Genomic DNA, 19,810 nt, shown 5'->3' on the forward strand with positions numbered 1-19,810 from the left:
ATTTCTCCCTTCAGTAAAGATCCCTCCCTGGCCCAGCAGAATATAGTCAGGCACCTCCCTGGGTGTTTTTAAAGCTCCTAAAAATAGTGGCGAGCCCCAGCCAAAGTTAACAGAGCTGAACTTTCCATGGAAAACAGCAGCAGGCAGGACACAGGGGGTGTTTAAAGCAATTAATGTAAAGCTAACGTAGAAGCGCCGGCGGGTCCCCGGCCCCACTCCTGGTCCTGCTGCCATCTCGCAATGGGTGGAGCTGGCAGGAGAGCTTATTTATGTGTTTGCAGAGGTGAGCCCAGCTCTCGGCACTCGCCCGGAGAAAGCTGTAGCTCCAGGGAAGACCTGGAGGAAGACACTGGAAAGAATTTTATTTTTTAAGGCCAGTGAAGTGTGGCAGCAACAGATGGGACCTTGTTCTTTCCCTCTGCTGTGTCCCCGCCATGCTGCAGGGCGGCTGGTGGCCGTGGGGTGCTGTGCAGAGCCAGGGCGCTCCTGGGAAGAGGGGCGCAAAACTAGGGATCTCCCAAAGCCCAGCCCACCCAGAGATGCCCACACATGACTGCTGCTGTGCCATGCTGTGCCATGCTGTGCCTGTGGGACACATAGGTGGGGTGCCAGGAGGTGACCTGCCATGGGGAGGAGGGGACGGGAAGCCCTCTTTCTCCCAGGCTGAGGGGTAGGTGCTGGGGGCGATGGGCCAGGTGCTGGGGGTGATGCCGGTCTGTCCCCCGCAGACTGGCGGGAGTATGATGGCCGGGCTCCACGGCGAAGGGGACAAGCTGAAGCTCTGGACCATCTGCTGGGCCAGGTGAAGACCGTCCACCAGCACTGCGTTTGCCATGGTAAGTGCATGGCATGGAGCTGCAGGGACACCCCCCCCCAGGGGTGGGGGGATCCAGCCGGGCTCCCCAGGGTTGTGACATGGTCTATCTCATGGATGAGCATAGCAGGGAGACAGCCCAGGCAGTGGAGACCTTGGCAGAGCCTTCCCACCGGGTTGGCATGCCATGCCACAGACTGCCAGCGCGGTCCTTCGTCTCCTGCTGCAGCATCCTCTGCCCTCTGCTCCCCAGAGCCCTGCAAGAACCAGCCCCAGAGCAGGAAGCACTCGGTCTCCAAGAGCCTCAAGCACCTCTTCCACCCTGGCAGCAAGTTTCTCAAGACGCTGAAGCGGTGAGAGGCTGATGTGCAGGGGTGGTGGAGAGCCCGTCTACCGGTGGGGACATAGGGCTGCATGTCCTAGGCACAGCCAGGAGCTGCATGCACAAGCCAGGGACTGGGGGGTGCTCAGAGGTGGGTCCTTGCCTGAACAGAGCTGGTGGTGTCAGTGGAGATGAGTCCCATTGCCCAGAGATCAGATTTTTCTCCTTGGTGTTTCCATTTGGACTGGCCAAGCTGAGCCTGTACCCAGATCCCTGCACCATCTCTGAGCATCACCCAACACCCCACCCACCTTCACGCTTGGCTTCCAGGCACCCCAGCGTGTCTCCTGCATAGGCCTGGCCCCATCGCCCTCCCCTGTGCTGGCCGGGGCATCGGCCATGGCATCAGCTGTGGCACTGGCCAGGCTCGCATTGCTGGCAGCACTGGGTTCCTGTTCCCGCTCCTGTACTGCCGTGTGCCTCTTCTGCCACAGGCTGTTGGAGAGGAGCTGAAACCCGGGGCAGGACATCTCCTCTGCCTTTGGGAGAGAGACCCTTTGGGAAATGAAGCTGGCAGCCGGGGGTGACACTGAATTCTGTCTTCCCTCCCATGCAGGGGCCTCTATCTGACAGCCATCTTCTACAAGGATGACAACATCCTGGTGACCCATGAAGACCAGATCCCTGTGGTGGAGATTGATGACACCTACTCCTGCCTGCTCATGCAGGATTTTCTCTGGTTCACCAAGGTGGGTGGCCCAGGGACCCTGTGCTGTGCACTGGGGCACGGCAGCAGTGTGTCTCCTGACACATCTCTGTCTGCCTGGCCACCACCCCATATGCTGCTGAGATGATGGCCACCAAGATCTGCAGAGCGCCTTTATTGCAGCACCTTCCCCAGTGCTGCCTGCGCAGGCAGCTGTGCCCATCATGCGTGGGCAGCTGTGGGGGTCTCTCCGGGGCTGGCTGGGCCTGATTCGGGGCTGGGAGCAGCATCAGGGGACACCCCATGTGCACAGAGTGAGCACGAGCTACTCCAGCTACTCACACCACACGACACAACATCTGGCGGCTCCTGGGCTTCCCATTGTTGCCTCCAGGACCTCCGCTGTGCCTCTGCCCTCCCATGCTCCGCGGGGCAGAGTGATGGCGAGAGCCAGTTGCAGCCCAGGAGTGCCGGGGTGAGCCAAGTGGGCATCGTGCACCACCGCTGCCTTCAGCTGGCAGCAGCTCCCCCTCCGTCCCGGGTGCTGGGGCTTGGCAGCACAGGCAGCCCGTAGGCTTGCTGCTCGATGAGGTTCAGCATGGACCGAGAAACCACCAGAGAACAGCATTTCCACCCCAGTCACTGGAAGCCCAAAGGTGGGCGATGGACCGGCGCCACGCTGGGCAGGCTGCGTGCCGCGATGGGTGGGCGATGGACCAGTGCCGCACTGGGCAGGCTGCGTGCCGCGATGGGTGGGCGATGGACCAGTGCCGCACTGGGCAGGCTGCGTGCCTCAACGGGTGGGCGCTGCCTCTCCACAGGCATGCCAGCGGCTTCTCAGCTGTTTTAACTGCTTCCCCGCAGCATCCTGCCATGGCAGTTCTGCCTCTGTTGTACTGAGCAGGACATGCAGGGTGCTGCTGCCTGGTCCTCCGCTGTCAGTAGGCTTAGTGAAAGGGCAGGTGGGCAACTCAGGGCCAAAATCTTTTGCTGGATGGTCCTTTTCTACTGAGGGAGAAGGCTATCTTCTCCCTCCTTCTCTTGGCTATCTTCTACTCAAACTTAAGAAGGTCTCAGTCCTAGATGAAGACAGATATCTGAGTGGACACAGCATGGTGCTTCCCTCAGGTACAGGCTCTGGAGGCATCTCGGGGTGCCTGTGGCCTAAGAAATCACACCCCCGCTGAGAAGTGATATGCGCAGGTGCATGTTCCTAATCCAGCTCAAACAGAAAGGCAAATGGATTTCCCCAAAACACCCTTGTGTGAACCAGCTGCGGGCAGCGGCGGCCAGTGGTGACAGCCCTTTGGTGTGCTGCAGGTGTCGTGCATGTGGGATGAGATCCTGTGGCTGCGGCAGTGTGTCACCGTTTCCCAGTCGTCCTGTTCCTGCATCCTGCAGACACGCTTCAAGATGCTGCTGGCCATCTCGCAGATGCAGGTGAGGGTGGGCCGGGGGCGGGGGGGGGGAGTAAGCGCTTTTTGGGGGGCACTGTGGGCTGGGCTCCCTTGGGAGCAGCACATGCATGTGCCACAGCCAGGAAAACTGGCTCTGCCAGTCCTACCCATGGCTCAGTCAGCGGCAGGACCGGGTGTCCTTGCCTTGTCCTCCCCAGCAGGACCCCGGTCGTGGGGCAGTGGGGTGTCAGGCTTCATGGCGATCTCGTGCAGAGGGACTGGGGGCTGTCAGTGGGTGCTTTGCTGGGCAGGCTGGTTTCCAGCAGGCAGAGGGGAGACCCCCGGTCACACCCCGGCTGCCCAGACCCACAGAGCACCGTGCCTTGAGGATGACCCCTGACCCGCTGCTTTCTCCTGCCCTCCCATCCCATCACGCAGGGGCTGCTGGGCATCCAGGATCTGGGGCAGGTCTTCTTCGAGCCTGTCAAAGACAAACAGGGGAACATCCTCATTGTCACCCTGAAGGAGGTGAAGACCAACCAGACCTTCGAGAGCGTCCGCTGGGTTCCCATCTGCAAGCTGCAGACCAGCCGCAAGTCCGTGTCCTCCCCGGAGGAGCCCACCGCTCTGGACACGCTGCTGATCTCCATCCAGGTGCTGCGCCAGTGCCATCACGGCAGGGGATTGCAGTGGGCTCCTTTGCGGGACCACCAGTGCTCCCTGCTCCCCTGTGGGCTGGAAAGGCCATGGCAGAGCCCGGGCTACCAAGGGTTTGGTCCTGGCTGCAGGCAGAGGGGGAGCAGAACCCAACCAGCCTGCAAAAACCCTGTTGCTTCAAGGGGAGGCATCAGGCTGGTGCTGGATTCATCCCGGCAGCACTGGATTGTACCTGATTCTGCCGCTTCCCTTCTGCTGGCTGGGCTGGTGGTGCCGCGGCAGCCGGCATGAGGGCAGGAGAGAGCCCTGGTGCCAAGGGCTTGCTCAATCCAGCAGTGCCTTTCTCCTCAGGACAAGCTGGCTTACCACCAGCGGAGCAGCCATGCCCTCTCCCCAGGCCTCTACCTGGGCTACTTGAAGCTCTGCAGCGCCGTTGATCAGATCCGAGTGCTGGTGCCGGAGCGGCTCCCCAACATCCTGTGCCACGTCAAGATTCGCTCCAACCCCAACATCTCCAGGTGGGGATTGCAGGGCAGCTCACTCAGGGCAGCCAGGCTCCTCTGTCCCATCCAGCCTGAGAGCACCCATCACCTCCTCCTTCTGCTCTCAGGCTCCTGGTAGCAGTGTAATATTCTCTCTCAGCCCCACGGCCTGCCATGCAGGGCAGCCTGGAGCTGGAGCAAACCAAGGTCCCCCTCTACCTCCACAAGTCCCGCATCCCTTGGGGTGCTGCACCATCTGGGGAGGAACAGCTGAGCAAACACAGCTGTCGTAGCGTTCAGGTCCACCCCGAGCTGCTCCCTCCTGCACCTGTCTGTCTCTCCCTTCTCCAGGGAGGAGTGGGAATGGCTGCAGAAGATGGCCAGCGTGGAGGAGCCCATTCCTGCGGAGCCAGAGGCTGAGACCTCCCAGAACCACTTGTTTCAGGAGCTCCAAGTGGCCATCAAGGAGCTGATGACCCTGGTCAACATCCCATTGCAAGAGGTACAGGCAGGTGCCGAGGTCTGGGGAGGAGGGAGGGGAAGGAGCCATGCAGCACCATGCTGGTCACCCCAGCAGGCAGGGTACCACAGCCCCTGGTCCCTCTTTGGGGGCCTGAAGCATCGATCAGATTTTAGTCCCGTGCAAATAGAAGGCATCTATTGCCTTCTATTGCCTTGTCTGTTGGACAACCAGCATCTGAAGCATCTGCCTGCCCAGGGACAGTGTCCACAGGAGCTGTTTGTCTTACCCTCACATATATCTCCAAAGCAAGGATGGTGAGTCTGGGTTTGCATTATTGCCTGCCATGTGGTTTGGTCCTGGGCTCAGCCCTTGCAGCACGAGACTGGCCCAGCTTTGTCCCTCCGAAGCAGGATGGTCCCTGGCCAGCCATGGGATGGAGCTGCAGCCTCCTGGGCCAGACTGCACGGGGAGAAATCCCTCCTCCACCATGCTGAGTATTTGCTGGGAAGGTGTCCACCAGCCCCAGTGCCAGGCATGTGCTTCTGGCCGGGCAGCTGTGAGGGCACCTCTCTGAGCAGGGCTGAGACCATGGCTGGTGGCACGTCTTCTCTGAGACCGTGTTGTAGTGACTTTGACCAGTAGTTTAGAGACTTTTAGGAGAAGTAAGAGAGAAAGAAGGGTCCGCAGATTATGCCAGAAGCAAGGAGCCTCTGGCTGTGTGCTGAAACAGCAGTGTCCCCTGGCTGCGGATGGTCCCTGAGGATTCCTCTGTGGATGAGGACTCAGTGGAGGGCCTGCCAGGTGATGTTTGTGGCTGTTACCTGCAGTGTCTTCTTGCAGGCCAAAGATTTCCGTCTGTACAGCCAAGAGGTGCTGGACTTTGGGGGCCAGGTCTCCTTCCTGCTGCTGCTGCCTCCGTCAGACGATGTCTGTACTGCTCCGGGTCAGAACAACCCCTACACCCCTCGCTCTGGCTTCCTCACGCTGCCGCTGCAGATCTTCGAGCTAGGTGAGGAGAGAGAATGCCAAAACCCAACCTTGCTGGTCTCCTTGTCCTCTGAGACCTCCCAAGAGCTGGGACGGGCAGTGAGGTGGGCTGGAGCTCCCTTACCTCCCCCAGGAGAGGAGGGATGGAGGAGGATGCTGAGGGCTTTCCCGGTGGACTAGAGTGTTGCCTCCTCCCTGTGTTGGGTGGGTGTGGGGGAGCCTGTAGGGCATCCACAGCAAGGGACCTGATACTTTTCATTCCCTTCCCAGTCCATTTCTTCACATACGACCGGGAGTTCATCACCCAGTACTGCCAGGTGTCCGCCCTCCTGGAGCTGGAGTCGCTCCTCTCTCAGCAGAGCCTCAGGGAGGCCTTCTCTGATGCCGAGCTCTCCACTGCAAAGCAGAGGCACCAGCAGGTTCAGGACTACATCCAGGTACGCAGAGCGGGAGCACGCTGGGAGGGAGCCAGGCTCAACAGTGCCCATGGGACGTGGCCAGGACAGTCATGCCCTGGACGAGCTGCAGGAGCATCCCCACCACGGCTGTTCACTGGTGTTCCCGGCTGTGACCCCGTGGGGTTTCTCTGACATGGCAGACGGGCAGCATCAGGCAGGGCTTTGTCTAGCAACTTCTTACTGCAATGATCACATAAAAAATCCTGATTAGAGAGCTGGAGGCTCCTGCTCTGCAGGTCCCCACCTTGCTAGAAAAGAGCCTGGAAGTGCATTTTGGGATGGACATGCGAAAGAGCACCCTATGCTACCCCCTTTCCCAGCACCCCTGCCTGGAGCAGGCAGGTCCTGCTGAACCGGCAGTTGCTGGTGGTCGAAGTAGCATCTTCCCACCTGAGAGCACTTTCTTGGGATTTCCTGACTCGGGGATTCCCCTGAAGCTTTCGCCTCTTGGGAAAGGTGTGTGGGGAGAGCCTGTGTTTTGCTGTTGTTGTTGTTTGCTTTTTGAAAGGGATCCTTCGTTTCCTATTTTGGCAGCAAATGGAGGAGATCTGGCGTGAGATGCGCTGGATTATGGATGCCCTGCAACACGCCCGGTACAAGCAGCCCTCCTGCGGGGTGTCTCTCAGCGGCTTCCTCAGCGAGACCGGCAGTGCAATGAAGGAGAAAACCCAATCCACCTCATCCCACCTCGACTACCTTCCCTCCCCAGCGCCCTCGCCAGAGACCAGCCGTAAGCTCAACTCCGGTAAGGACCTGGCTTTGTAAAGCTCCTGCCTGGTGGGCTCAGGGGGCTGCCCATGCTCGGGGGGAATGGGAGGGCTGCTCTGGCTGGCTGCACCGTGGGGGTGCAGGCAGGGCCGGTGTCGGGAGTATGGGCAGGGTAGTCAGTCGGTTGGGGCAGGACCTGCTCTACCTGTGCCTTGGTGAGTGCAGCACGGGTGTACGGCAAGGGGGTAAATGCTTGGGGGCTTCCTTGGACGCCATCCGGTGCAAACCCTCAGCCAGGGTTGCCAACAGCAAGGCTGAGCCCCTCTTTGCTTCTCTTACGCCCCTTGCAGACTTGCACGGACTGTCGGACGAGGAGGGCTCCTCGGAGGTGTTCCTGGCCACTGACAGCGACTACGACTCCAGCAGGGCGCAGAGCCCGAAGGAGCTCGACCTGGTGTACTCCTCCTCAGGGCCCGAGTGCTGCAGCAGGAGAGTCGCCCGCACCCTCCGGGACAGCGCCCCAGACGTCCTGCAGACCCACGAGCTCAAGACCCTACCACTGCCACCACCACCGCCGGAGGAGCCCCGGCCACCCCCTGAGCTCTACGACAGCGACTTCGTCCTGCCCAGCCGACAGATCGAGCTGCTGCGCATCACGGAGAAGCGGCAGGCATACTGCGTTCGAACCAGCAGCTTGGACTTCCCCAAACCGCGCTGCCAGGCGGCTAGGAAGTCCTGCCCCGGCTCCGTCGACAGCTCCCCGACGGAGAGCAGGACCGCGGGCCACTGCGGCCAGCTCAGGCTGGGGACTGGCGCAACGCCTAGCCCCGAGCATAGCCGGGGCAGGCAGGGCTCTGAGCCCGTCTTCCGGACGCGCTCGGCTGAGTGGACTCAGAGCTTCCAGGAGCAGCCAGAGCAGCCTGGGTGCTTGGCCAACCAAGGGAAGAAGCCGGGCTCTATCACCTTGCGGGTCTGCCCTCAGTACGAAACCGGACTCTCCAAAGAGACCAGTGTCAAGGTACCGGAGCCTGCAAAGGGCAGTGTTGCAGCTCTGCCGTGCCCAGATGGAAAGGGCTGGCAGGATGGGAAGGCAGGCAGCAAGGGCTCATGTGCCCCTCGCCTGGCACTGCCCTCTCCATCCTCCACCGTCCAGGTGTGAGGCTTCCTGAGACTCGCAGCACTCCCACCCCACGTCCCTTTGTCCCTGCAGTAGTGACGAAGCTCCCGGCAGCGCAGGATGGGACATGTGGGTCTGCGGGAGTGATAGCTGCTGCTGCGGAGGGGGCAAGCCAGGGCCGCTGGTAGAGTATTTTTGGGGGACAAGGCAGTGGAGCCGTGGTTCAGCTCTCGGTCCGTGGTTCAGCAGCTGACAGTGGGTTAGTGCCAGCTAGGGCAAGCAGGGAGTGAGCAAAGGTCACATTGATGGGTTTCCCTCACCACGTCCTGGTGTTCAACCACATCAACCCCCTGGCTGAAATCCAGCTGTCACCCCCCTGCCCTGTCCCCGGCCCTCCCACAGCCTCTCCTCCCCGGGTCTCCGCTCCCTTCCCTCCAGCCCTGTGTGCCTTTGGGGAAGGGAGAGCAGGAGCTGCTCGTCTCAAGCCCGTGAAGGCGAGCAGGCAAAGCCACCTCCTTGCTGCAGGCGTTGGGGTCCACCTGAGCCACTGTGCGACCTGGTTCCTCTCTGCAAGTGCTTTGCTACTGAGATTTGACCCCCCAGCTCTGATCACCTTCACCTCCTCCAGGTGGGATCCCCCATGGAGGAGGACCCCCAGGGCACACGTCTTGGGCAGGTCCCCCTCCGGCTTTGCCACCTCCTTCGCTCCCAGCCACGAAGCTCCTTGCCCTGTTGAAATTTCCCTTCCGACATTCCCAGTGCCCAGAGCAGAGGCTGACGGAGCAGCCTGAGCACAGCCTGCCCGTAAAATGGCAGAGGAAGGACAGAGCCGACAGGCTGATGGGTTTTATTGCTGGGGAGTTTTGATAGCCGGTTTCTCCGCACCCAGCGGGTATGTTAGAAGCAGAGGGGAATCTGACTCGCAGTATTTATTTTCCATTTGAGAAATTACCATAGATTTCTATGGAACTGAAGCGCAGCCCTTGGGTTCCTGGCGGGCTGCCCACGTGGCTTTTGAAGTTGCAAAGCTCTGGACACGCCTGCTTGAAAGCGTTTTACGATGTTCTTCTCAAAGAAATCCGAGTTCAAAGGAAAGGCTCCTCGGCTGGCGTAAATCAGCTGAGCCCTGAGATGATTGTTTGGAGCTGGCAGGGTTCACGTGGGCTGAGGGCTCGGACCACCCTGCCGGGGCACTGCTTGCGGCGCTCCATGAGCCCTTACGGATGTGCCAAAGGAAACCGTCGCCTTGCCCGGGCGAGGATGGATGTCTCGCTTTAGGGCCTTTGAAGTCAAGTAGCGGGCTCCTGACGGTCGTTAGCAGCCAGAGCCCAGATGAGCTCGTTTTCTCGGCTGTATTCAGGATTCAGAGCGCAGTCCCCAAGAAAGCAGAGAGGGAGAGCGAGGATAGCTGTTGGTGGGAGAACCCCCAGCTTGTGAATGGGACGAAATTTAGCACCACTTCCCAAAGAGACTTCAGCTTAGCACTGCTAGTTTGGCAGAGCTGTTGTGGTTCAACTGGTCTGACGGTCTGGATCCTGCTTGCGAGAGGGACTTTACGCAGGTGCCTCAGTGTTGCCAGGAGCAGGGATGGGGCTGAGCCCTCTCTGGCCGCAGGTAATGGGATTGTGGGGCAGCCTGAGCGGAACGGGCGAGCCAGAGGTGACACATACAAAAGTTGAGCTGTAAGGACTCAGTGCAGTGGAGGCAAGAAAGCAGTGCATGAGTTGGGGCCCCGGCACGCTGGGCGTCTCCAGGCACAGTGTGCCCGCAGCTCCACGCCGGGCTGCTGCCGCTCGCTCACCGGGCACCTTTGGGGCAACTGTTTCTCCACCCTAATGATCACCGCTGCAGGACATGCCGTGTGCTGCCTCTGGTCCCCGGTTCCTCCTCGTTCCTCCCCCTTACCATCTATCTCTCCCACCTTTCTCTTTCCGCAGCTGCACATCACCAGCCAGACGTCTGCCGGGGAGGTGGTGAAGCTGGTGGTGCTCGAGATGAATGACGTCTCCCGTGGCATGCTGGGCGGCTCAGCCGCCTTCTGCTACGGTGAGGAGCAGCTGGAGCACTTTGGACTGGTGTTCGCCTCCGATGAGAGCGAGCAGTGGCTTCCCGATGACTTCTTGCCTCTGTCCCTCCAAACTACCCGGCCCGAGGGGCGGTTCTACGTCCGGATCAAGGAGACGTCCCCTCTGGTGCTCCAGTATGGGCCAGCGACCACCGTATGAGAGGAGGAGAGCCGGCCGGGCGGTGCGGGGACCTCAGCTTCCAGAGAGCAGACAGCTCGTCTCTGATGCTTCCTTCTTCCACAGACACCCTCTCATCAGGCGTCCACACGGTGGAATGGGATCATACTGGGCTGTGTGTTATTTGTTTGTGTTTTTTGTTTTGTTTTTTTTTTAACCAAAGAGACATCGAGACTCAGTTTTTCTGACTGCAGAAGAGGAGGGTGGAGTGCGGAGACCTCAGAGCTCGGGAGGAATCTCTGCAGGAATGGAATTTTTGAAAGTAAACATTTTTAAGGGGAAAGAGGGGGAGAGAGAGGAAAAATATTACAAGAAGAAGCAGCAATACCTTTTTTTTTCTCTTTCTTCTTTTTCTGAAAAGCCTTGTTTGGGATTCACTGAAGGCAAAGCCACAGAGGATTGCTGGGGAGGATTGTGGTGTCAATGAGGAGAGGGCATGAGTCACAAGGACAGCACTGAGAAGGGTGTTTTCCTATCTGCCCTGCTTTCACTGTACCTGGAGAAACAGTTCTTGCACATAGTTCTTGGAACAAAATGATATTATTATTTTTTTCCTGAAAAAAAATTTAATAATAATTGTGCTAGAGACACTGGAGTTGTGTAAGAGGTGAAGACCCTTTGACTTGTTTTAAAAGCAAAAGGAACCCATGCAGCCAGCCCCACGCGCACACAGACGTGCACACAGCTGTGTTGATACCACCACTAGAGGTTTGCTATAGGGCATCTACTGCAACACCCTGCACACCGCCCTGGGATTTCCTTTCCTCCTCGGTTGCCGTTTTGTTCTGGTGATTGTGCTTGGCCTCTCTTGTATGTCCTATAGCATGACATTTTGTTAGCCACTAGGTCTCTTGTTAACAAGGTTATTTTTCTGATCTCCTGTGGTCCATAGTAAAGATGACTGCTGCTGACTGCGTATCACTCTTTTCCTTCTTGCGGCTTGATGTGTAGTGTTCCTTCACCCCCCAAATTAGCCCTGATTTCAAGGGCTGGGTTCATCTTTCCCAGGAGTGTTTAATAGGATGCTTTCCACCCAGTGGAGGTTTACGTTAACATGCAAATTGCACGTGTGGGAGCGAAGTGCAAGTTAAAAATGTTTTTCTGGGCTTCGTTGCTCTGTAAGGCAGTAAAATAAGCTTTGGCATGCAAAGGCAGTCACCTCCACGTGGTGTTGGAAACCCAATGGCTGTAGGGCCCGAGCATCTGCAGTTAAATGCATTAATCGGGTCCTGCAGCCTCCACCGAGGGAAGAACACCAGGAGAAGAGCGTGGAAGGCAGCGAGAGCTGACAGCTGTATTGCAGCTGACGCACACACTTTCAAGCGAGCGGCAGCAAGCAAGGTGCGAGGCTGGCGGTCCTTCGCAAGGTGAGGCTTGTGTTGCTGATGCCCCTTTAGCAGCCACCTCACTCCCCTCCTCTCTGCATGGAGGGGTTAGGGCTGGGCAGCAGACCCCCATCCCTGGGGGCCAGGGTGAAGGCAGGGGCTCTGCAGGCAGCTGCGCGGGGTCTGCCTGCCAACTGCCGTCGCTCCTTGGAGGTTCGTCGTTCCTCGCCTTGCTGCGGAGAGCCAGCGGCACGCTGTGCGGTGCGGGCAGGAATATATCCCAGCACGAGCCCTTCACCACCCCACGTCAAAGCCACTCTGAAGGGGAGGATCGTGTGCCAGCCCCTCAGCTGGTGCAAATCAACAGCACCGCATTGACGTCAGCGCAGACACCACCATGGGATATGGAGGCGAGCGGCAAAGGAACATTTAAAAAGGCACTTCTCCCATCTCCTTTCCCCTTCGCTCATCTCCTGCCTCAAGTTAAAACCAATCCCACTTTCCCAGGTCAAGGAAGAAGCAGGTTGGTGAGTGTAGAGGTTCCCATGGAGTTTGTCCTTGTTGGGCATCCGCAGGCATCGACATCCCAAAGAGGCAGGAGCTGCAGGGTAGCCCTTCCCTAGCAAGACCCTGTTCACATGCATCACCTACTGATGCTCAGAGCTTGGGGCAGAGGAGAGGCAAGGCACAACTGGTGGAAAACTATTCAGTGGCTTTCTGGAAGTCACAGAGTGAATTCAGTGTTAGAGCAGGGCTACGTACAGAAAGCTACATCTGTGTTCCTGATGCTCCTGAGCACGGATCCATGCAACTCCTGCTGCCCTTTTATTTGACCCCAGAGGGGAAAAAGGCCTCCCCTTTTCTTAAGCAACTGTTCTCCCCTCCTAAAGGTCCTGCTCCATTGAGAGAGATGGAACCATGACCCAAAGCCAGGTGCTGACTCTTTGGCCGGGGTGGACACGGGGCAAGCTCTGCAGCTAGACCCTGCTGGGATCTGGTTACCCACATTTCTCGGAGCAGAGCCCCTGCCCATGGGAGGATCTCGCTGGCCGTGCAGTGCTTTTCTGCAGGAGTTTCTCTGGCCACGTAGCAGGATGTATCACTTGCTGCAGGGAACAAAAGCAGTACATGGTTTCATGGGAGCTCCTCCCCTTGCCTGGAAGAGGAAGAGGGAAAGATCAGGGGCCCGGGTAGAAGCAGGGTTGGATGCAGCATGGGAAGGGTGGGAGTTGCATGGCAGTCGTGTAGGAAACCCCCCTACCAGCGGCACTGGGATGTGTGATGTCCTGATGGAAGCTTCACTCCTCCCCCAAGCACATCTTCAACCCCGTGAGAGGGACTTTATGGACACCTCTGCCCTGCGCTGGTAAATGATGCATGATAAGGTGGGACTACCATGAAGAGCAGAGCAAAGAGGGCCTGGATGAAGAGGGGTTTCTGGGCAAGGCTCTGCTGCACAATGTTTCTTGAAGAATGGCACTTGCAAGGTGGTTGCATCTTCTCACATTCTCCTTCTCTCCCTGTGTGGCTTCATGGGCACATCCCAATGTTTTGTTTCTAAACAGGTCTTGAAGCCTTCAGATGCTCTCCTGCCCTTCCCCATGGCCACGAGAAAGAGCAGAAACCGTGTAGGCTCTGTATGCGGCAGTCTCTGAGGCTATAACCTCAGCGCTAAGGGCTGTGGGGAGCCGATGTGGCTGCTTGAACCAGCCTGGAGCCATGAACTGTTTACATGAAGGTTGGTTTTTAATATTTGAAGGCAATGTCACACGCACTCTTAAGCAGGATGGTATTACAGTTAAGACTGGGGCTTAGTGGCTCAAGGCCCTAAGTGGCATTGAGGCTCTGGGTTAGGTGGCTCAAGCTTTGTTCTGTCACTTCTTCACCCCCCTGTGCCTCAGTTGCTCTCTGTTCCCTTCTTTCTCCAACCCAAAGCCAGGCACCTGGCAGCAAGTGGCCCAAGCAAAGGCCGGTACAGGGCTGACAACCTCCCACCAGCTTCAGCATCGCTCTCTGGGCAGCTGGCATGGCGTGATGAGGTGTTGCTGTCAGGCAAGGAGGAGCCAGGGCAGGCGCTCTCTGCAGCACAAGTGTTAACAGTGTTTGCCCTGGTAGGTCTCCTTTCACTCTGTGCTAACTGCACCAGTGACAGAGGTTTGGCGAAGAGGGCTTTCTCAGTCAGGACCAGCCTGGCACTCGCTCTGGTGTGTGCACCACGGCACAGGCGATGGAGGAAGATCCCCAGAGCACCCGGCCTCAGCCCTGCTGTCTCCTGGCATGGGGAAGCAGTGGAGGTGGAGCTGGAAGAGGCATCATTTTGCTTGTAGCCATCATTTTGCTTGTAGCCATCCCTTTTCCCCAGTATTTTAATGAGCAAAGCAGGCTAGAGTCCAGGAGGGGCCCAGGGGAAGACTGTGCCTACGCAGACCTGCATCACCAGGCACAGACATCACCATCCCTGCAGTGCCCGTGTCCCCCGTACTGCCAGCCACAGGCACTGCCAATATCCAGGCCCAAACACCACTGTGCCTGTACATGCATGCACCCACCCGCGTGCCATATACCCACCCGAGCCCAGGTGAGCACCTCCTGCGCGCACTAACCCCCTCCGCACTGGTGTGCCACCCAGACACCCTGCACGCACACACCGTCCCTACCTGGGTGCTGTACACCTACCTACCCTGGACAACCCCGCATCCTGGTGGATGGAGCACCCTTGAAAATCTCATCTGGGTTAGGGTAGATATGAGCACTGCTTATCTGGGAGGTGGGGCAGAAGCAAAGGTCTGGGAGAAATCGAGAGCAGCCCCTTGTCCACAAACCTGAGCTCAATAGGAAAGCTCGCTATGCCAACACTGCTCGTCTCCTGCTGACCTTAAGCCAACAGCAAACCAAACGGCTCCGGGGTTTCCCTTCCAGCTGGCAGCATGCAGGGTCTGCGGGCAGCAGCAGGCACCGCATAAGGATGCATTTCCTACCTTGCCTGGGAGGCAGGGGCCGGTCTCCTTGGCTGGGACATGTGGCCTCCTCTTCCAGGCGCCGTGGAGCACCAAAAGATGACGCTGCAGAACAATTTGTACTTTGTGAGGGTTTTTTCATCTCTTTGTGAACATCACTTCCGTCACTAACAGCATTTAAATGCAGATCAGTGTATTAGTTTTTGCTGTTAGTGACAGTCAAAGCCAAACATCAGCTTGTCCAGTCCTGCAACCAAGTCTTCTGCTCCCTCCACTTGGAGGTAGACCCAGGTCGAGAAGCTCAGCAGGAGAGAACTGGTGTACTTCCATGAAGGTTAATGGGACTGTATTGATTTACATCACCAGAAGAGCCACCCCTGAATGGCATTTTGCTCACATTGTATGGATTAATAGAAATAAACCTGAATTGTGACACTCTGAATTTCCTCCCCAAAATCAGGAGCTTGTTGGCATCAGTTCTAAAGCATCTGCATTTATTTTCTCCCGTCCAAAGGGAGTTGCTCAGTTTATCAGACACGAATCCAGCTTTGTGTTTCCCAAGGTTTGGCTCTCTGAGTCTGAGACGTGGGGGTTTTTTGTTGGATTTTTTTTTTCTTTTTTGCCTTTTTCTCCACCCCACCCCACCCCCTTTTTTTTTTCCCCTGGGATGCTTCTCTCTCGTGTTCCTGCTGGGAATTTCTTTCCTTAGTTCTGGTTACGAGGGAAAGCCGAAGAGCTACCCTTTCTATAAAGCAGCTGCAACATCCACAGAGGAGAGGTGCTCTGAGCCTGATATGTTGAAGTCAGTGGAAGCCTTTCTTCCCTCAAACAGGAGGCGAGAAAGCGAGCAAGAGCCATGCCAGCCATCCAAAACACAGTGGAAGTTCCAGGGCTATTCCGGCACATGCAATTACTGAGTTAATTATTGCTCTATCGTCTGTAGGAACTCTGTGCAATTACTGTGCAGTTACATCGGCTGTTTACCCACGTAGCTTATAAATAGAGTTGCCGTATAATCGAAATGTGGCGTGATCAGATTTATGCTGGGTGACTCGAGGGGTTGCTAAGTGCCCACACTTTCCATCCCCAGCACAGATGCCCACTGAGGATGCAGCTTTGCCGAGCAGCCGCTGAGCAAAACACTGTTGGCCTGAGTCTCGCTGTCAAGTAGCCTTTACACAGACAGTCCAGGTTTCTCCGAGAAACCACACACTGGTGTACTCTGTACGCTGTGGGCAAAGCCACTTCCCATGTGGAACCGGGCTGGACAATGCAGATTTTAGACCGAGATTGCAATTACCCAACCACAAAGACACTTGGATTGGAGGAGATGGGAGTTCTGGTAACGTTAGCACCATCGGAAAGCTCCGGCTGACTTTGGTGTGTCTAGGATTTTTTGGCTTGAGGTTCTCCAAACCCACCTATAGATCAGGCAGAAAACGGCTCTTTCCGCCCCATGAAAATTCCCTGGACACAGGGAAGTGTTCTGTTCCCAAAGTGACCTGAAAAATAAAACACCGTGAAAACAGGAACTGAAAATACAAAAGTAAAAACTCATGAGGAAGCAATAGTGCTTTATTTTATTTTATTTTCCACTTTAAAAAAAACCCACTAACTTTTTTTTTAACCAAACTAATTTTCACTTGAAAAACCAAAACACGGAAACAGGCCAGTAAATATCTACAAGTTTGTTCTAACTCAAGAATTTTGGAAGATACCATTTGTTGAAACCAACAATCTATTATGAACATTTATATTATGGCTAAAATGTCATTTTTGGTGGGAAGAAAAAAGAAAAACCTAACAGATGATGTGTTAAAACAACGTTTTTGTATGGTTATTCCCTCAAGCTCCAGCTTAATCCAATAGACTGTAAACCACATGCTTAAAGCTGAGCATGCACTTTGCTGACTCAGGCTTCAAAGAACCTTTGGAGATGCAAACGTGTTTGTCCTGAAGTAGTTTAATTTGATCTGTAAATTAAGATAGCAACAAGAGTATGATTTTGCTCTTCTTTGACCATTTCTGAGCTGCTGGACCCCATTTCTAGACTTGCCATGCCACTGCTTGAACTGGGGTGGTGGGCAGCAGGAGCTATGGCCACTGGCTAAGAGCAGAGCAGCGTTGTGCACGTCCCGCAGCCCCTTGCTGGGGAGTAGCTGGCTGGTATCCACTTTTCACCTGACTCAGCCCCCAGGCTGGAGGTGGCTGCCCAGCCTGCAGGAGATCACAGCAGCTCCGCCGTCGAGGTGCAGTTTGCTGTGGCAGAAATAGCTGCAGGCGCTGCTCCTGAGCCAGCCACATTCCTCTCTTCCCCCAAAGCCCTGTGTGGTGCCGGCCACATCCAAACCACAACAGAGCACTCTGTGCAGACAAATGTCACTGCTGCTGCTTGCAGTTGTAGAGGGCCCATCACCATGATGGTATCAGTTGACCTGATTCCCAGTGTTTTCCCTTAAGACAGCTAGTTTCCTACCTCAAAACTGGAAATTAAATGCACAAAGTGCTTCCACCGAGGTCCTGGAAATCCATCCCACTGAGCTCCTGACCATGCTGCCTGGAACAGGGGGCAGAGAGGGACAAAGCGTACCAGATCAGCAGCATGTGGTGTGGTTCGTGGGTGAGTGTTGTGGTGGGGGAGCGTACTGGGAGATGTTATCTCCCCAAGTGTTGTGCTATTCCTGGCCCCAGCGCTGCTGCTCTTGCTCCTTCATGAGCAACACGCTCAGTTCATTGATCTGCATTAAGAACAAACCCGGTCCCCCACAGCGCCGTTCATTGATGCAAAGCTCAGCGTGTCGTGGGGTGGAGACTTTCGTACAACAGCACGGCTTAGATGAGGGCAACACTTTTGTGCATGCTGGATTTTCACTCTGCCCACAGTTTACCCTGTAATGACACCAATAAGCTGAAACCAGGTGCTAAAGTCTACTAAATTTATCTTAAAGGATGTGGAAAATGACCAACTAATTATAGATCTATATATCTTTAAAGAAAACTTCCCTTGGGTGGCATTTGGTAGAGCAGCCACAAATACCATGTGTGTTTGGGCACAGAAGTAAGGGAGGGAGAATACATCAGGGTCCCACTGTTGTACCCTGAGGTCGGCGTTGGTAAAACATGAGCGTGGATCACACCACCAGGCTGGTGGGCACACCCCAGCCGTGCCCGGTTGCTTCCTCTCTGAGGGGCTGCGTGGTCCTGCCATCCCGCCCGTTGCAAGCACCGAGTGAGAAACCACGGTGAGGAGGCGGTACCCAGCATGCTCAGACCAGGAAGGAGGGTGGGAAGAGAGAGGCGGACGGCCTGCCTGCACAGTGGGACCCCGTGCTGCGAGGTCTCCTGGAGGGGTTCAGCTTTCTTGGTGTCAAATGAAGGCTCTGCAAGGAGAAGACCCTGTCATATGGTCTGCAGTCACTCCGCTCTAGGCTGAGCACCGAGCATGGATTAAGGGTGCACCCAAACTGCCACAGGGCTTTAAATCCCAGGTTTTGTTGTTTTGGCTGTAAGTGGAAACATACCTTTTTGCACCAGGCTGATGCACAAATACTTGTACAAAGTCTAGGGTGCGGGATTGACCGGCTCAGGGTCAGCTGGTGGCATGTGCTGCCGTGGCAAGCAGAGATGGAGCCATGCTAGCAGAGGCTGTGGCTCCTTGCTGGTCAGGCCTGATCGCACAAGGATGTGTACAGTGATGCAGATGGGCAGCTGGGATGCTGCCAGGGGTTGGGGTTCCCGGATGCCCACAGGTTAAGTAAAATAGAGGTAGAAGATGCGTTGGAGAGTCTCTAGGAAACACCCATCTGGACAATTTTGTGGTGGTGTTTCCTTCCAGATGACTTTCCCAGCCCTCCTGCTTTGCTAGGTTAACTCAAGGTCAGGTCTCAATGAAGTCAACTGGAGAGTTGCCCTTGGCACTGGTGGGACCAGAGCTTTGGCCCGGGAGCAGGCTGCTGGGCAAGGGGTGGTGATCCACCACCGCAGGGAGTGCCTCTCCCAGCAAGCACGCGTGCAGCAGGTCCCTCATCACTTGCCATGGCTTGAGTCTTGTTTTCTGGTCCAGGTTGTGATGGGGAGCCGAGGAAGGACACTCGCTCCCTCCATTGGCAGTTATCTCCCATTTCCATATGTGGCTGGTACAGGACAAACCAAGCCCTTTTTCCTTTGTCACCAATTGCGGGTGACTTCACGAAGCCGAGCTCTGTTGCGCTGTCATGCTCTGGCTGGAAGTGGCTTTGATCTGGGTGTTTAATGAAGACATTAATTGATAGCACGTGGAGAGGAATTTGAGCAGCTCTGAGATGTCTCCCAGCCCCTCAGATCCCAGAGCCATCATCCCCTTCAAAACAGAACAGAAGAAGAGTTATTACAAAACAAATCATGTTTGTATAGGCTCTTATAAAAAAAAAGTCCTCTCCAGCTCTGTTAAGCTCATATTACTGGCAGGGCTGAGCTAAAGAGACCATGTGCACCATCGAATGCCTTCAGCAAATTAAACCAGCGTCAACGAAAGGAGAAACAAGGCACTGCTGTCCAGATCCTGTCCAGACTGAAGCAAGACGAGACACGACACGGGGCAGCCACAGGTCCCGCTCTGCTTGGCGAGGTGCCCGTGGCGCGGCTCCGCTCCTGGAAGCGCCTGTCCCCAGCGGAAGGGAGACTTCTGCCCGCTGGGAGCCCACGCCTTCCAGCCGAGGATCCCTCAGCCCCAGCGCTTCAGGGAGCTGGAGGCTTTTCAGCGCTCAGCTCCACACGTTCTGGCAGCCATGGCTTGCTGCAGACTCTGTCCTCCTCTGCCCAGACGTGCGCTAACTGCAGGCAGCGCCAGGCCCTGCGTAGCTGGAGCTCGCATCCTTCCGGACACGCATGTTTCTCCTAGCTGATGGTGCACATCCAGCTCTGGCCACTGCTGGCGAGGTCCTCTTCCCAACGGGGCTGTGGGTTACCTATTGGCAGCCAACTGTGACCTTGTTGCTCTTCTCCATGACTTTATATGATGCTTCCGTTCCTTGTCTGGTCCAAGTTACCTGCACCTCAGCTAGCCACCCAGTGTACTGCTGGGAGACTTGGGAGGACGCAATATTTTGAGACCTCTCCCCCTCCGTCAGATTGGATTGGAATTGGCTGGTGGACCGAGAAGTTATTAGGAACAGACACCCCCAGACAATGTGATT

The 19,810-nt window shown here is 56.4% G+C and overlaps 1 protein-coding gene across 8 annotated transcripts in view; it reads left to right on the forward strand.

Moving 5' to 3' along the window:
* LOC143166536 (ankyrin repeat and fibronectin type-III domain-containing protein 1-like) overlaps positions 1-11,270 on the forward strand; it is a 269,972-nt gene extending 258,702 nt beyond the window's left edge. For 7 of the 8 annotated variants that reach the window (XM_076350966.1, XM_076350965.1, XM_076350968.1 and 4 more), the window contains 12 exons: positions 729-836; positions 1,044-1,167; positions 1,753-1,885; positions 3,163-3,282; positions 3,678-3,893; positions 4,248-4,414; positions 4,730-4,880; positions 5,682-5,850; positions 6,099-6,265; positions 6,821-7,031; positions 7,345-8,012; positions 10,049-11,270. In XM_076350966.1, coding sequence (XP_076207081.1) covers positions 729-836; positions 1,044-1,167; positions 1,753-1,885; positions 3,163-3,282; positions 3,678-3,893; positions 4,248-4,414; positions 4,730-4,880; positions 5,682-5,850; positions 6,099-6,265; positions 6,821-7,031; positions 7,345-8,012; positions 10,049-10,336 — 2,522 coding nt within the window. In that variant the 3' untranslated portion in view covers positions 10,337-11,270. The remainder of the gene's footprint in view (positions 1-728; positions 837-1,043; positions 1,168-1,752; positions 1,886-3,162; positions 3,283-3,677; positions 3,894-4,247; positions 4,415-4,729; positions 4,881-5,681; positions 5,851-6,098; positions 6,266-6,820; positions 7,032-7,344; positions 8,013-10,048) is intronic. The other variant, XM_076350964.1, reaches the window with a different exon arrangement.
* The last annotated feature ends 8,540 nt before the right edge of the window (positions 11,271-19,810 follow it).

The sequence above is a fragment of the Aptenodytes patagonicus genome, chromosome 13 (genome assembly GCF_965638725.1).
Source record: "Aptenodytes patagonicus chromosome 13, bAptPat1.pri.cur, whole genome shotgun sequence".
NCBI classification, from domain to species: Eukaryota; Metazoa; Chordata; class Aves; order Sphenisciformes; family Spheniscidae; genus Aptenodytes; species Aptenodytes patagonicus.